This window comes from Vicia villosa, linkage group LG4 (assembly GCF_029867415.1).
Source record: "Vicia villosa cultivar HV-30 ecotype Madison, WI linkage group LG4, Vvil1.0, whole genome shotgun sequence".
Taxonomy (NCBI): Eukaryota; Viridiplantae; Streptophyta; class Magnoliopsida; order Fabales; family Fabaceae; genus Vicia; species Vicia villosa.
In genome coordinates this window covers 175,810,478-175,828,091 of record NC_081183.1, presented here as the reverse complement: position 1 = coordinate 175,828,091, position 17,614 = coordinate 175,810,478, and the positions used below count along the sequence as shown (strand labels likewise).

Here is a 17,614-nt window from a genome sequence, read left to right as displayed (position 1 = left end):
AATACGCTAAGGAATTCGGAATTTTTCGAAGGTTAAATGTTTTCTTAATAAGGAATTAAGATTAAAATAATAGAGAAAATTTAGCAACAACTCAGTGAATGAATTGAGTAACTAATGTCAAATTAGTAGTTTTGGGTTGAAATCAAATGAAACTCATCCTGGCTCATTTCTCATTGTATAACTTCCCATATATTATTTAGGCCTTTAACTTTACATAAATCAATTAGTTGAAAATCTTTTGTTCGATTAAGTCATTTAATTACAAATCAATACCATTATCAACAACCTTAACTCAAATGTCATAGCATAGTTTTTTCATTAAAGTTTTGACTAGATAACAATGCATAATCTATAATAACGAGAACTTCTAAAATATACAAACCTCACATTTTTTTTATCCATTATCATAATCAAAGAACTTCACAAATTTGTTAGAATGTCATGTTTAATTCTAACACAATAACCCAATCCAACAAACATGTTCATAGAAAGTAAATTTCTTTTAAGTTCAAGAATATACCTAACATATAGAAGAAATCCACGATTATCAAATATCTTTAGACAAATGGAACGGATACCTGAGGAACCATCTTAATTTACAAAAACCAAAAATATTTTACAACAAAAATGTCACAAGCAGTGTAAATAGAGAGATAATTTCAACAAGTTTAGGAAACAGGTAAGTATTTTGGTCTTTCGTCCATGATTGGAAGGAGTAGAAAAGCCATATTTCAATTAATAAAGCAAAGAGTATTGAATAAGATAAATTCTTGGAGTAGAAAATGTCTTTCTCAAGTGGAAAATGAGACTCTTTTCAAAGTTGTTCTTCAATCCATTCCTTCTTATGTCATGAGCATATTCTTATTGCCTTTGTCATTAGCTGACGAAATTAAGAAAATGATGAACTCTTGTTGGTGGGCATTTAACAAGAGTCATGCGAAGGTCATTCATTGGATGTATTGGGATTTTTCATGCATAAGAATGATGTAGGTGTATGGTTTAAAAACCTAAGTGCTTTTAACTACGCTATGTTGGGTAAACAAGCTTGGAAGTTTATGACTACTCCAGGTAATCTGATCACTTGGTTATTCAAAGAAAAATATTTTACTAATTGTGATTTTCTTGAGTCATCTATCGGATATAATTCTTATTATGTGTGGCGTAGTATTTGGAGTTCTAAGTTTGTTGTGGGAGGAGGTTATAAGTGGAGTATTGGATCGAGAGATTCTATTTCAGTTTAGGGTCAAAATTGATTATATGATAACCCCTCGTTGGTAAATCATTGGCCAAATTTTCTAATAATCAAGAACTTGAAGCTTCCGGAGTTGATGGCTTATGACGGGAATCGATGGAATAACAATTTGATTCACTCTTGTTGGAGCAGAAGAAGCGGTAAAAAATTTTAAAACTCCTTTATTGAAAGTTGTTCAGGTTGATAGAAGAGTGTGGAAGTTGGAAAAGAATTGTGTGTTTTCAGTTCGTAGTATCTGCAACTACTGTATAGAAGAGGCCATTGATACATTTCATCTTAAGGTCCAAGAGAACTAGAAACTCTTATGAAAATTAAGAACTCCCCCAAGTGTAAAAAATCTCCTTTGGCTTTTATGCAGAAATTGTGTGCCCACAAGAAAATTGTTGATAGATAAAGGAGATCAATGTCCGGACTATTGTGAAATTTGTGGATAAGGTTTAGAAGATGACAAGCATTTTGTCTTCAGATGTCCTAAAAGTATTGAGTGTTGGAAACTAGTTGAATTATGGCATATAATTAAACAGGTGACGACTGCTAATATTTCTTTCACATCTATAATTTTCTCTATTTTTCATGTTCTAAGTCAAGACTAGCACGCCTTGATTTCGATCATTATTTGGAGCATTTGAAAAGGTGAAAATAATTATATTTGGAATCACATTGAAGATTCTCTAGAAATGATATGTGATCGAGCATCTTACTTGCTTATGAGATGGAGAAATGCTCAACAACTCCAATCGTGAACTTCTAATCAAAATGAAACTCCTTTAAACAGCACTTGGAGCAAACCTAAACCATGTCGCCTCAAATATAATATAGATGTTTCTTTCTTCATGACTTATAATAAAGTAGGAATATGTGTTTGTGTTCGAGCTGAAGAGGGGGCAACTTATGGTAGCTCGAACAGAATGTGTGTCACCTATTACCGAGGTGGATATGGGAGAAGCTTTAAGCCTTCTAGCAGCAATCAAATAGGTTCATGAGCTTCATTTGAATGAATGTGTCACCTATTACTGAGGTGGATATGGGAGAAGCTTTAGGCCTTCTGGCAGCAATCAAATGGGTTCTAGCAATAATCAAATAGGTTCATGAGCTTCATTTGAATTGGATGGTATAGGTTCATGAGCTTCATTTGAATTGGATGGTGTGGTTTTTTATATAGATTCAAAGAGCGTAACAGACAACGTCATTAGCCAACAACTAAATATTCTAGAATTTGGTGAGACCAGGCAACGTCGTTAGCCAACAACTAAATATTCTGGAATTTGGTGAGATCATCAAAGAGTGCAAACGCTTACCAACCCCCAACAACTAAATATATTTCGGAATTTGGCAAGATCATCAAAGAGAGCAAAAGCTTACTAACCGGTATTTTATGAACTTTCATGTTAAGTTTGTTAAAAGACAAACTGATAAAATTTCTCATGCTTTGGTAAGGATGATTCCATCGCTTGCTAGTTTTCATATTTTTAATCATATTCTATCAATTATTCACCAACTTATTATTAATAAGTTACATCAAGTTGCGGTAAAAAGTCACAAGACATTTTATTTCAAAGGCACATTTCATAGAAACACACTTAAGTATACCTTTTTTTTTTTACAAGAAGCCAATAGAAATAATGAAGATATAAATAAAAGAAATTTGAGTAGTTTTTTCAAACGCTACCAGCAAGTTAAAGTTCTTAAAAAATTAGTTACATTACATCTAAAAATTTCAAAATTCAGTATGGTGTGAAGTGGAAACAAACTGAAATAATCAAAATATAAGAACATAGTTTTTGTGACAGTCTTCGTTTCTGCCAATGTGCCAAACATTTGCCAATTTTTCGTTTATTTGAAACGAAAGAGCAAGGCTACTGATAGTGACCAGGATACTGCTGCATCATTCCAGGGCCAGCTTGTGGTGGCATCGTACCGGGTGGCATGTAAGGATTATGATGCATTCGCTGCATTGCGTGTGGTGCTGGTGGAGCTGCTCCCCATCCAGCCTGAGATTGAGGCATAAAATTCTGATTGTTCGTTGGAGCGTACTGAGCAGTATTGTAGTGTTGAGCAGGAGGACCAGTCATGGGAGCTTGTTGTTGCCCTGAAACTGAGGGCTGGGCGTTCATGACTGGTGGCGGAGCAGTAGGCATGGTATAGTCTCTGCTTCTGTCATTATTGACCTGTAAAGGGAAACACCATACAAGAAATTTATTATTTATTTTTATGCAAAGAAATTTGTTATTATTCGAGACAGGAAGGATCTAGGGGAAGCATTTTCAGTAAATATTGTTACTCCTAAACCAAGACAAAAACCATATTACAATAGGACCAAAACTAGAGTCTTGAGTTTCAAGTTCAGCAAATAGTATCCCACAAATAAACAGGATGTCTGCTTATATGGAATGACTTGCGGAACTATCATGATTTCGCAAGACTGTATCTTCTATTGCACTAAACTCTTCCATTTAGCCATTACACTAGTCTCGTGCTAGAATGACGTAAATATCTATTTACCTTTATACTCAAATCAGTATGACGTGAATAGGAGAGGTGAAGCTTACAAAATCCCCCATCATAAATGCAGTGTCCTTCCAAGGCTTCCTTGGCCACAATGGCCGTTTGAACATCTGTAATCCATAGAATTTAAGATGTCAATTGTCATTAATATCATTAACTGCAATTATAAAATAATAAAACAAGTAAAATGTTTCTAACTACCAACCAGGCCAAAATCAACACTGTTCATACTCAAATGCGGACATAAGCTTTTGTTTCTAAGATGGAGTCAATGAGAAATAAGAGGGGAGCATATTGCCCCCCTAAGGTGCAATAAATCCCTTAAAATTTTCTAAATTATTAAAAAAAATACTAAATACTTTTTTGCTAGGCTCCCAAAACATGAAATTTATAGATCCACCGCGGTTTTCATGCCAAAACTTACGAGTACACACTTCTTAGGAGATCCCAGCAAGTGACAAACCCGAAATCATTAAGAGTTACAAGAACCAGTGCATCTTTGTGAAATTATTAACCCAAAGGGAAAATTTATGAGACGGTAAAGGTGAAGCTAAAACAACTAACGAATTTCAATCTAAAATAAACCATCGTAGTGTAGTACCACTTTTTTCAAGCAATGTTAGTTATTGGGTCAAATGAGTATAAAGAATTTAAAACCTAAGCAACATAGAGGATCCTAAAAGTGAGAAGCACACTGGTGTATGCTCAAATAATCAACAAGAGAAACATAATATATCAGAAGATTTGGAACAAAGATGAATAAGGGTTTTGAAAGAACCTAACCTGGGTATTGAACCAGAGCCTGCAAACCACCATTCTTATCAAACATTGCAATCTTTTGGATGGGTCCAAAAGTAGAGAAAACCTGTTACAAATAGCAGAGTAAAAGCAGAATAATATCAGCTAAACTGTGATGTCAGTCCATCATTGCAAAAATAGACAACCGCCAAGTGCAGCTCAAAGTACCGTGTGTAAGACATCCAATGTTACAGCATATTGCATGTTCTCAATTGATGCAAGAAGAACATTACTCTCAGCCTCAAGTCTCTTTCCATCCAAACCCATCACAGACTGCAAAAATCATAAATCTATAGATCAAAAAATTAAGATAACCATGCTCCTTTGCAAGGATGGAAGCATACATGGCCGCCTCAATGTGTATGAGTATATACAGATTACCAATGTGAATGAAGGGCATATCAAGTTAAAATAAGCAATTAAGAAAGTTTCATTTTGCACGTTCAAGAAGGCTAACCTGTCCATTTCCCTCCATAGCTGATTGAGCAACAGGAAGGTAAGGATTGGTGTAGTCTCTGAAACAAGAAAAAAGGAGTTACTTAGCTAAATACTTTAAAAAAAACATATGGTTACTGACTGCCATGCAAATAAAAGGGCTAAAGCACTATATGAAGGGTGAGATGTAGAACCAATGGCCATGACAATGAATCAATTAAAAATCACCAGGGAAAAGATAAATTGACGAACATCGGTTTCCTATAAGCCTTAGAAGCCAAAGAAATCGGCAATACCTGCTTCTGTGACTTTGAAACTTAACACTTAAGTCTGAATGTCCAGAATATGTGATCTTAAGGGTACAAGGTCCCACATGCCCAGAGAGTAAGTAGCTGATGCAGAGGGAGAAAACAATTAAAGGTCAATTATCATAAACAAACAATTGAGCAATAAGAATGCTTAAGGTATAAAGGTTATCAGCAGTGCCAATGAAAATGCAAATAACTACTACATTGTAGTCAAGCTTAACAAATTTTCTACCCGTGATTGGTTGGGTTGGAATGATGTATTGTAGATAAGTATATTTCACAGATTCAATGATTCAGACAATTACAAGAAGCACAACAATAGTGTATAAACTCTAAAGTCAATAAACATTACTATTTACAACTGTCTAACTGTAAACAAAGACATGCACCACATTATCAGCTGTACATTCAACACAGTTTGAACTAAATACCATGCCAAACATGTAATACAACTGTCACCTAGGTATGCTTCTTCCGTCCAAAGCATCCTTGGCAGAAGTGGCAGTGTCAGCATCTGAGAACTGCACCAGTGCCTAAACAATTGTGTATAAAATAAGCTTTTGTCCATATCATAGAAAATAAATCCAAATTAGATTAAGGGGCTAATTCTCAAACCTGGAATCCAGCTGTTTTCTCAAAAGTAGTAATCTTATGCACAAATCCAAAGGCCGAAAAAACCTGCATTCGTGAATGATAAACTTTAACTTACAAAAATTAACAAATCTAGAATTTCAAATCTAGTAATCTAAAATTAACAAAAACCTGCATAAGATGAAAACAGTAACAAATCTAGGAATTCAAAATAAGTAAAACAGTTCCCAACTTAAATCAATTATCAAACGTCATTTTGGGCATACCGAAATTAATAAGCAATCATGATTGGACAAAATTGTCACTGTGCATCTGCTAGAGGCCACAAGGATGCAGAACCTATTAGTGCTGTTGGTAGGCCAAAATTATGGAAAGTCAACTCTAGATAGGGAAAGCGAAGTGGATAGTAACTTAGTAAGGTAATGAGTAAGTGAAGGATGAGCTTGATGGAATGAACAATAAAAGGAGGGGATGCAGAAAGGAGTATTTAATTTCAGCAAGTTAGGCCACCCATGTGTGACAGCGCATAATTATATAGATGGATCGCCAAAACGAAGTTTATTTTGAAGTATAAAGCATCTACAATCCAAGGAAGTGAAGCTTAAATTAACCAAGCATGGCATGGAAGGACCCAAGGCACTTTTTCTTAACTAAAGCATTGCAATGGATAATCTTAATCAAACACGTTAATCTTCTATGAAAGATCAAGGACCATTTGGCATTTAACAGGAAGAAGTTAAAGTTAGAGCTGATTGATCATTATGGTCATTGGAAGTTTCAACTCATTTGAGGAGCTTGCATCTATTTGACAAACCAACATGGTGATGTACTACTACATTGAAAGATTTTAGCCAATTTTTGTCTCAAGTTCCAAGGTTACATAGTGCAGTGTAGTGGGTACATCATGAGTGGCTTACAATCATTTATCAATCGCCGAGTGCGGATGCTACACCAGAGATATCAAAGAGGAGAAGAATGAAAGAAAATAGGAGGTTGGCCGATAATTTTTTTTTTTAATTCAAAGGAGGGGAAACAGAGAAAATTCAGGTTGAGGGCATACCCAAATACACTCAGGTTTGTCACTTATGAATCAGCCACTGATTAGCCCTAGCATATACCCAACGTTCATGCCTCTCATTTCTGTTATGGAGAAAAGGTGCATCCAGAAAAGCTTGAGATAAGAAGAGTTACGCCAATGGGAAAACAGATAAAGTTCTAGTTGGGACATAGCCAAATACACTCAGGTTTGTCACTTTTGGGTCAGACACCGCTTAGCCTCAGCATAAACACAATGTCGGTGTCTCTCACTTCTGTTATGGAGAGAAGGTGGATCTATTTCACGATGCCCGAAGAAATAAATTCGCTTGCTTGTGTTAAAGGAGAAAAGCAACGAATTGTAATGAGGAAAACACAACATTGGAAATCAAAAACTATGTGCATAGAGGAAGTTTTGTCAGGATGGCAGCAAGTGGAAGTGCTTATTCATAGTGGGGCCACCCACTATGTTATCTCCACATATTAACACAAAATCTAGCTAGGGTTTCAATTCCAAGATAGAGTCTTATGTCATTGAATTAGGAGGAAAGGACATCATTTTAGGAGTAGCTTGATTCAAAAAACTGGGGAAAGTCTTAATGAATTGGCAGAAAATGAAATGCAATTATAGTAAAGATGGAACAAGTTACTTAGAAAGGAAATTGGCATGGGAAGATATCACTTTCAATGGTCTTAGTTTTGTTGCAAGAGATGACATTGGTTAACATAAGGCAGTAGATGCCCTCTTCCGTTTGCATGAAGTTGGAGAACTAATGCTGATCTTAAAATTTTATTAAAGCTGGAACAAGTTACTTAGAAAGGAAATTGCCATCGGAAGATATCTATTTCAATGGTCATAGTTTTGTTACAAGAGATGTCATTGCTTTTAACATAAGGCAGTAGATCTCCTCTCCCGTTTGCATGAATTTGGAGAATTACATATTGATCTTACAAACCCGGTTTGGATGAGTGCTAGACCTTATAAATAGCAGTCTGTATAGATGAATTAATCAAAAGCTGGCTGCTCATTACAGTGGTTCATTTCAGAATCTATTGCGATATAAACCAGAGGAATATAGATTAAAATTTAGCTCAATTTCAAGGGCTCATTCAATTTTCCATGCCTTACGCACAGCTGAAGAAAGTAACTGGTGAAACGCGATTATTCTCCCAAGGATGTTTTACCTAAGGAATTGGAGGTAGAGTTGGCAAACTCAACTGTCTTGGCTAGTAGGAAGGTACTCAAATCCAGGGGTAGTTTTCCTATTAGGCAATGGCTGCTTATGTGGAAAGGAGATGTTAATCAAGATACTACTTGGGAGGGGAAGTCTTCTCTACAAGGAAAGATTCAAGAATTCAGCCTTGAGACAAGGCAGAGATTTCACAGTAGGGTAATGGTAGAAGCACTGAGACTGGATTTGCATCAGAATCAATTACTGCTGCTGTAAGATATGGGCCAATGTATGGTAGAGCCAAATATACCTAGGGAATGAAAGGGGGCAATAGGATTATGAGCAAGTGAAGGATGAGCTGGCAGTAAGTTGGTCAGAGGGAATGAAAGAATAAAAAGGAGGGTAAGCAAAGGAGTTTGTTACGTAGTTTAGGATATATAATTTTCAGAGGAGTCATAGGCTCTGGTTAATAGAGATCTCATGTTTTCAGTGTTAGCTGTTAACTTAATACAGTTTTACTTTTTCATTTCAATCCCCTAGTATCTGTTGACCTGTTTTTTTTACACAAATGACTTGTTTTTAATCACTGTTTTTAGTATTACTGTTTAGCTGTTTAGGGAATCCTACCTAGTGGTATGTTAGAGCAAATCAATATATCAGTCGAAAATGTTAATATATTAATATTACTGTTATTGTCACAAAAATTTTGTTAAATGATGAACTAGATTATTATAAACAAAGATTCTGGGTATACAGAACATGAAAAAACAGTCACAAAAATCGTTTTAATAGTGCTAACATTACGACCAGGGTCTAGTGGTTGACGCGTAGGGTGTGAGTGTTACAAACTATTGGGTACCAAGTTTGATTCCTAATGATTAAAAAAAATAATGCTAGCATTAACTACGGAAAATTGGGGGCAGGCCCCAGGAGGGGGAATATGGGTGATTTAATTTTGATAATTGTACTCTTATAACAATAACAACTTCAAACATATAACTTGAGTAATTATTATACTAAAGATTTCAAAGATTGTGAGTGTCATTATTCACTTTATCACTTAAATTCAAATAAATGCTTTATGAAGAAAATTGCTTTGCAATTCACTTTGCACAAATGAAAAAAGAATGGTAAAACCTAAACTACAACAATGTAGGAGCTAAGGGAGAGAATAGGGAAGAGGCAGTGCTAAGGAAAGGAGAAAGGAAACAAACACCCACAAGCTCTTTCTCCAAAAGCACTAGGCTGCCATCGAAGATATTGCCTTGGTACGGGCCTGCTGATTATTTACATACAAGTCAAAACAATTTCCATAGCCTGGCAAAGCAAAACCTAGTCACAAAACTAAAATACTAACATCCACATGATAACATTTCTAGCAGATATAGCATAGGCACAAACGCAATTGCTTACCAAATGCAAAACATCTATGCTCACAAGACGCGCATCTTCACCCTCAATTGTTACCAACAGTACATTCCCAGCAACATCTGCAGCAGTTTTATTATTCACTATTTCTTGTCTATTGGAATACTGCAAATACACAGTCTTCCCTCGTACTTGAGCCGGCTCCGACGATGATGCATAATACGATATCATCGCAATCGCTTGATTTATATCTGCCTGCAGGTTACAAAATATAATTTACAAGATACAAAATATAATTTACAAGAAAAAACACAATATGGGAACAACGTGAACAAGCTCCACTTACAAATTCAATAAAAGCTTGATTTCGATTCGCTCCAACATTACACTTTGTGTTGACAACTTTACCAAACGGCTTCCCGAGTTCGATCAGCTCCTCTTCTATACACTCCCACGGCAAGTTTCTCAAATGAAGCACCTTCGACGGTGGCTGCGTGTACCGGAACTGTGGTTGAGTAGACACTGATGCCATTTCACAAATAATCTCAAAACCTGTTGAATGGAACCACAAAAAAAATCCATAACTATTCATATTTAAAAAACATGAAACAAAACGCTATGAATTAAGGTAATAACAGAGAATATATCATCAGAAATTGAAATTGACATCAAATTAAAGGAGATAATTCAATAAAAAAGAGATATTAATATCTATCATTGATAAATGCGTCAGATATGAACAAAACAGAGAGAAATAAAGTGGTGGTGCAATGATATGATAGGAATTACCTGAGAGAAATTACGGAGGGAAAGGGATTGTGATATTTGAGAAATTCTGGAAATTAGGGTTCCAAACGGAGCTAAAGATAAAGATGAATCCCCATGCGTGTGATGTGGTTCATTCGTAGTACGAAACTTTTTTTTAATAAAAATGAAAATCATTATTATTGATTTATTTTCAAAAAAATATTTAATATATTTATATTTATTAATTATTTGTGAAATAAATTCATAAGTATCATAAAGAGGCACATATTTACATATTTCACAAGTAACTATTAAAAAAACTCCAATTTATCTATCAAAAATTAGAATATATTTTTTAGAGTTGTCGTAAATGTATTAATAAAAAACATTTAAAAAAGAATTAGAAAACAATGATTCAGCACACAGAAAACATACCAAAACAAAAATCTAAAAAATTCAGGCTCGCTAGACTTGTAAATGATAAAGGAGAAAGCCACGTGTAATAAGTTTCATAACCAATTTTCTATAGTTAGTTAAGTTGGTTAGATGGTATATTGGTTAGTTAGTTGGTTTCTCAATCATTTTAGCTAACTATATAATACTTGTTGTAACCAACTCAGATTCTGAGATTGATAATAATAACTTGCAATATTCTTCTTCTTCTTCTTCTTCTTCTTCTTTCTATAGCATACAGTCCAAGCTTTCTTTGCATTCATTAATGGCAGCCATAAGATTTTGCACACTTGAACTTGTATGTTCACATGGTATCATCGACCTGTGATCCTCTTCTTTCCGCTGCATCTCGTAAGTTCTCAATCTCCATATCTTCTTTCTCTTTGCTTCATTCTTTAGCTTGTTTCTTCGTTCATTATGTCCTCAACTTCTGCAGGAAGCGTTCATGGCGAATCTGTTATTCACAACCACCCGAAAGGGTATCAAACTGATACTCTCAACCCATATTTCATGCATCCCAACGAGAATCATGCGTTGATTCTTGTCACTCCTCTTTTTTCGAGCAACAACTATCATTCTTGGTCCCGTTCGATGACAATGGCGCTCTGGTCCAAAAACAAACTTCATTTCATCAATGGTGTATTACCTCGCCCAGCAGACCTTGATTTCAATTCAATTGCTTGGGATAGGTGCAACACTATGATCATGTCATGGATCAAGAATTCAAATGAACCAGAGATTGCTCAAAGCATTCTTTGGATGGATAATGCAGCTGACATGTGGAATGAGTTGAAGGAACGATTCTACCAAGGAGATGTATTTCGTATTTCTGATCTACAAGAAGAAATCTGTACTTTGAAGCAAGGTGATTCCTCTATTTCTTCTTACTACATAAAGCTAAAAATTTTATGGCAAGAATTAGACAATTTTCAACGTATCCCTACTTGTGATTGTGATCCTACTTGTCGTGCCATCACTAAGATTCGTACATACAGAGATAGTGATCAAGTTATACGTTTTTTAAAGGGATTGAATGATCAATATGTTGCAATTAGGTCTCAAATTATGCTAATGGATCCTTTACCAAATATATGCAAAGTCTACTATTTGCTTGTTCAACAAGAAAGATAAACTCACATTCCACTTGATGAATCGTGCTAACCATTCCCAATCTCAATCGAGATTCTCAATCAAGAGGTAACCGTGTTGGTGGAAGATCCATTGGTGGCAGAGGTAGCTCCAGAGGTGGCAGATTTGTTGGTGGTAAAGGTATAGGCAATCGGGTATGCACACATTAATGTGGCATGAAAAATCATACCATTGACACTTATTTCAAAAAGCATGATTACCCTCCTAATTGGATGTCAGATGGTACAGTAAACAATTATACTACATCTAAAGACAAGTCAGAGGTGCTACCAAGAGGTGAGTCTGAAGCTAATGCACATGTATCTTCTGGATTGGCTTTTACTCCAGAGCAGCACAATTATTAGCCTTACTCCAAGATGCTTCACAATTACAGTATCATAGTATTAACCATCTCACGTCTCAAAACCCTTCTAGTTCAGGTATCATTTGCACTCTTACTAGCTCTTTTCATCCTGAAACCTTTATCCTAGACACGGGTGCCACTGACCATGTTTGTTTCACTCAAAGCTACTTCCATTGCATCAAACAAGTTAAACCTATTACCATCAAACTACCTAATGGCAGCCTTGTAACAACTAATCTTGCAGGCACCGTTAAATTTACTGAGTCATTCTATCTTACAGATTTCTTGTATATGCCTAATTTTTCTTTTAATCTAATTTCTTTCCCCAAGTTAACTAAAGGCCTTAATTATCAACTCCAATTTATTGATGTTGATTGTGTTATACAGGACTTGTCTTCCAAGAAGATGATTGGCAAAGCTGAATTGAATGGTGGATTGTATCTTCTCAAGACTCCCTCAGTTTCCTTGTTTCCCAATCCACCTAGACACCTTGTTAATTCAACAACTCTTAAGCTTGTTAATGTTCCTTCCAATTGTAGCCTATGGCATCTTAGACTTGGACATACTTCACATGCCAAGCTTATTGAACTATATGCTATAGAAAGAAGAAGAAGAAGAATATTGTAAGTTATTATCATCAATCTCAGAATCTGAGTTGGTTACAACAAGTATTATATAGTTAGCTAAAATGATTGAGAAACCAACTAACTAACCAATATAACATCTAACCAACTTAACTAACTATATAAAGTTAGTTATGAAACTTATTACACCTGGCTTTCTCCTTTATCATTTACAAGACTCAGCATAGGCACGCTAAGTACGTGATTGTATGGACAGGTGACACAATTAGTTGTAACTACTTCATGGTGAAACAGGAGTTGTAATGATGAAATCTACCCTCAACAAGCTTTATTATTATTTTTAATCAAGAAATATATATAACATCAAAAAACAAGTCAAGTACATGGTGAATTGGTGATCAAAAGATCCAACCCTTTAGAACGACTAAAAGACAAGGCACTATATAACATCAATTTTGCTATGTGTTTTGTAAGCCTCTTTGACCCCCAAGCTCTATACAGAAATTTTCTCTAAAATTCTATCTCTAGTATCAGTATTATTCTGTTTATTCTTTCAAAACACAACGTTGTTTCAATAGCTCCAAACTTCATAGACAGTTTCTGTGAGGGCAAGCTTCAGCATATCAGTCCTCCACCCTTTATGTTGTATTCGCTCCAATGCCCATCTAAATTCCTTTTTCCAGTGCTTTAGATCATGTGGCATTTCCACCCAATCCAGGACCTATTTCCAGATTCATTGAGACACCATGCAATTAAAAAACAAGTGATATAACGTTTCATCGTCCGTTTTGCAGAGGCTACACAGTCTCTCATGAATCATCCCAAACCTCACCAGTTTGTCTTTAGTATTAAGCTCGCAGTGACAAGCAAGCCATCTAATATGGATAGCTCTTGGTTTGGCTTTATTACCCTTAATCAAATATCCATTGAACTATATGCTCATCATCAATTATAGCTTCATATAGAAACTTCCTTCAGAACCTTTGGCTATCAAGTAATTGCCTCCAAACATTTGGAACAGCTCTGAGTGTCTCCCTCAAGTTCATAACTCTCCTAGTAACCTAAGAGCTGGTTGTACCTAGAATGAAGTCCATAGCATCCTTGCCTTTTAAATAGTGCACATGCACCCATTTGGCCCACAAATTGTCAGATTTCCTGCAAAGATTCCAAAGGCACTTTAACATGGTTACCTTATTCCAAACTTCCAAATTAAAGATGTTGAGGCCTCCATGTTTTTTTGGGTTGCAAACAGTATGCCAGGCCACATGGCTTTTCCTACTTTTATCAGCTTTTCCATTCCAAATGAATGTTCTACAAAGGGCATTGATCTTCTTTACAACACTCTGTGGAAGGGGCAAACTCTGCATCCAATATTGAGTAATGACATATGTTGTACTTTTCACCCGTAAGATTCTTCCAACAAAAATTGAGCAGCTTGGATGTCGAGTGCTTGATTATTGCCATGATTCGATCTATAAGAGGCACATAATGGTTAACATTAAGTTTCTTGTTGGTTAAGGGTACCCCCAAGTATCTAACGGGAATATGATCTTCATCAAAGGTGGTTATCTCCTGCATCTTAAGTTTAGTATCCATGTCAATGCCACCAAAGAAAATCTTGCACTTACTCGGGTTAGCAACTAGGCCAGCAGTCTGAGATAAATTCTTCACAGTATTGAGCATCATCTCTAATAAAACCACATCACCTATGCAGCAGAGAAGTACATCATTAGCAAATGTTAGGTTGGTAATCCCCAATAGCTCACACTTTGGATGATGGTTTAAATTAGGGTCCATTTGCATTTTATCAAGCAATCTATGCAAGTACTTCATCATCACCACAAATAGCAAGGGGATATTGGATCCCCTTGTCTAATACCTCTTTGAGCCCACATAACCTTAGATTGATCACCATTTATGTTAAAAGAATAAATAACAGAAGTTACCATGATCATTATCCACTGGATGAATCTGCTTAGCATCCAAACTTCTCTTAGAATTCCTTCCATATCTTGACAATCCACCATGTCATAAGCCTTTTGCAGATCAAGTTGTATCATGTATCTTGGTGTCCCACCTTTCCTTGTATAACATTTGAGGAGCTCATATGCCAGCATAATATGATTGTGAATAATCCGTCCAGGTACAAAGGCAGCCTGAGAAAGGCTGATAATGCTTGGCAGAATTTTCCCTATCCTGACAGTTAGGATCTTGGATATGATTTTGTAAAATGTAGTACATCCTGCAATAGGTCTATAGTCCTTCACATATTTTGCAACATCAGTCTTAGGAATCAGTGTTACAACAATTTAGTTAAAGACTATATAATCTCCCCTAATCAAAGAATTTCATGACAACACCAATCTTGTCATCCTTGATAATATGCCAACATGATTTGAAGAATTTAGCACTGTATCCATTAGCTCTTGGTGACTTCAGATCTTCTATGCCCTTTAAAGAGTCTTTTATTTCCTTTACAGTGATTGGGCTGATAAAGAAAGCCCTTTACTCCATGTTTATCTACTTACCTCTTCTGAGGGCCTCAATATCTATATGGTGCAGGTTATCACTTTTTCTCCCCATTAGATTTTCATAATAGTCAAGAACCTTTTTAGTTATATCCTCTTGAGATGTCATAACCATTTCATCCAATTTCTGCAGCACCCCCAGGCTTTTAGCATTGTGTCTTGTTTTAAGGTAGGCATAGAAAAAAGTTGTGCTGCCATCACCCTCCCTCAACCAATCTATTTTAGTTTTTTTCTTCATAGACATAACCTTTTCCTCCATCTCATTATAGTAAATCACCTCCTCAACTAGGTTCTTATCCTTATTGATCATAAGGGCATATGACATATGATTCATAAGCTTCTTGTAGGCTTGCTCCAAATTGTGTCTAGCCTCTTCTTTCATCTGATGTGTATCAGTGGCTACCTTGTTCATTTTCAGTAGTACAGGCTTCAGTCTATGCAGTTTGTGCCATAATATATGCATGGGAGTACCCCTAGCAGGTTGACTCCAACTCTGCTCTACAATGTCATAAAATCCTCTCATGTCCACCCAACAATTGTTATATTTGAAGTGCTTATTGCAATTTCTTGTACCTGTTACAAATAAGAACAACACAACATGGTCAGACACATGGGGATGGAGAATATTCAAGATAGCTTCCTGGTATTTTTGGAGCCAGACTACATTAGCCAAAATTCTATCAATCCTGGTATAGATAGGATTCTCTGCCTATTTATTGAACCACGTACGTTATCCATTTCACTTAAATCAGTCTGATCCATCATGTCCTGCATAGCTTCATACTCAGATTTAGTCACCATTTTACCCCTAAATATATCATTTGCTGATGCAATATTGTTGTAGTCCCCAATGGCACACCACAGACCTTGCTGCCTACTATGAATCCCAATCAAATCCTGCCATATAATTTTCCTCTTCTAAAGTTGGTTATGTGCATAAATTGCAGTTAACCAATAATGGAATTTCCTTGCCAAATCATAAACACCACAGTGGTTAAACTGGTCGGAGATTTTAACATGCCTCACATATACTTTTGTATCATCCCAAGCAAGCCATAACCTCCCATTATCATTATGTGTGTAGTTATCCAAATATTTACCAATCTTTAACAGGTAAAAGACACATAAAGAGGTGTTTGATGATATCCCCAAAGACAAACTCAAAGATGAGAGGGTTAGGAAATAATCAAGTTTGTGATCTTGATGCAATGTAAAGATGCAAATGAGATGGGATCTTTGGGATAAAAATTAAGGTATGACTAACATGTTATATAATGGGCTATGTTACTATTTTGTGAAGTGAACTTATTATGATTTTAGAATCGAGCCTATTATGTAATGGTTTATGTTACATGCTTAAGAAATGAACCTATGATGTTACCGTTTTGTGAAGTGAACTTGTTATGAAATGGGTTATGACATTTGTTTATGGTCTGAAATATTATGAATTGAACTTGTTATGAATTACATGATTACATGTCTGCATATTTAGAAGAAATGTTATGAATCAAACTGCATATTAAACCTGGTCTACATTTTGAATTACAAGCCCGTTTTGAAAACTAAACTGTCATGTTGAATCACAAATATGCATATTTATCAACTTTTTGAATTTCAAGTCTGCATATTGAACCTATAAATAGAACTAAATCAGCATACTTGTCAGTTCAATTTAGTTCAACATATATAGTTAAGATTGAGTGAAAATTTAAAGGTTAATTTCATTTGAACAACACTGGTAATTTAAAGGTTAATTCCAAAAACACAATTCATTTCAATTGAAATTAAAATTAAAATTACATACGCAAGTTCATTTCAAATAATGCAAACACAAGTTACAAACACAACTCATATTACAAATTACTCCTACTTAAATAATTGTGTTACAACAAATGAAAACGCAAGTAACATAATAAACACAAATGATAAACCAATAAATAACCCAAAAACTTGTTCTTCATCTTCAACAATTCTTCATTTTTCTCTCTTTTGCTCATCATCTCCATAAGTTCATCATTTCGGTTTTTCAACAATCTAATTACATCCTTTGCGCAATCACCCATGTCTTTATCGTAGCATTCAAAATAATTACAACCTTTTTTCCTCATCAGCTTATAATTACCACAACCATAAAACCTTCTTCCAAAATTCTCATAAGTTCATGATTTCGTTAATGGTGACTCAGTGTCACACCAACATGTATGGCCTCTTCTTCTTAAACCAAACTGATTTGTTGAAGCAATTGAAAACCTTGAGGAAGACATGAATCTCGTTTTAGAAGAATGAGAAGAAGATAATGAAGAGTGATGCACGATTGAGAGAAGATGATGAACACGATTTCTAGAT

General features: G+C 35.4%; 2 protein-coding genes across 5 annotated transcripts; one reads left to right on the top strand and one right to left on the bottom strand.

Moving 5' to 3' along the window:
- Window positions 1–2,887: 2,887 nt before the first annotated feature.
- LOC131596056 (polypyrimidine tract-binding protein homolog 2) lies at window positions 2,888–10,439 on the bottom strand. Of its 2 annotated transcripts, none has more exons than XM_058868613.1 (11): window positions 10,259–10,439; window positions 9,811–10,019; window positions 9,510–9,719; window positions 5,914–5,976; window positions 5,758–5,831; window positions 5,287–5,382; window positions 5,013–5,070; window positions 4,724–4,828; window positions 4,541–4,622; window positions 3,755–3,867; window positions 2,888–3,420 (listed from the first exon to the last, which is right to left on the bottom strand). In XM_058868613.1, exons 1-11 carry the CDS (start codon window positions 10,404–10,406, stop codon window positions 3,109–3,111), a joined length of 1,470 nt encoding a protein of 489 aa, XP_058724596.1. In that variant the 5' UTR covers window positions 10,407–10,439; the 3' UTR covers window positions 2,888–3,108. The 2 variants fall into 2 exon arrangements, with proteins under 2 accessions (XP_058724596.1, XP_058724597.1); XM_058868614.1 differs by having other exon boundaries at window positions 9,811–10,016; window positions 10,254–10,391.
- A 305-nt stretch (window positions 10,440–10,744) lies between these two features.
- LOC131600377 (uncharacterized) lies at window positions 10,745–16,691 on the top strand. Of its 3 annotated transcripts, none has more exons than XR_009283127.1 (3): window positions 10,745–11,015; window positions 11,101–12,232; window positions 12,544–16,691. XR_009283127.1 is itself a non-coding variant. In XM_058872546.1 (3 exons), exons 1-3 carry the CDS (start codon window positions 10,973–10,975, stop codon window positions 12,576–12,578), a joined length of 507 nt encoding a protein of 168 aa, XP_058728529.1. In that variant the 5' UTR covers window positions 10,745–10,972; the 3' UTR covers window positions 12,579–16,691. The 3 variants fall into 3 exon arrangements, 2 of the variants coding, with proteins under 2 accessions (XP_058728529.1, XP_058728528.1); XM_058872546.1 differs by having other exon boundaries at window positions 11,101–11,529; XM_058872545.1 differs by having other exon boundaries at window positions 11,101–16,691.
- The last annotated feature ends 923 nt before the right edge of the window (window positions 16,692–17,614 follow it).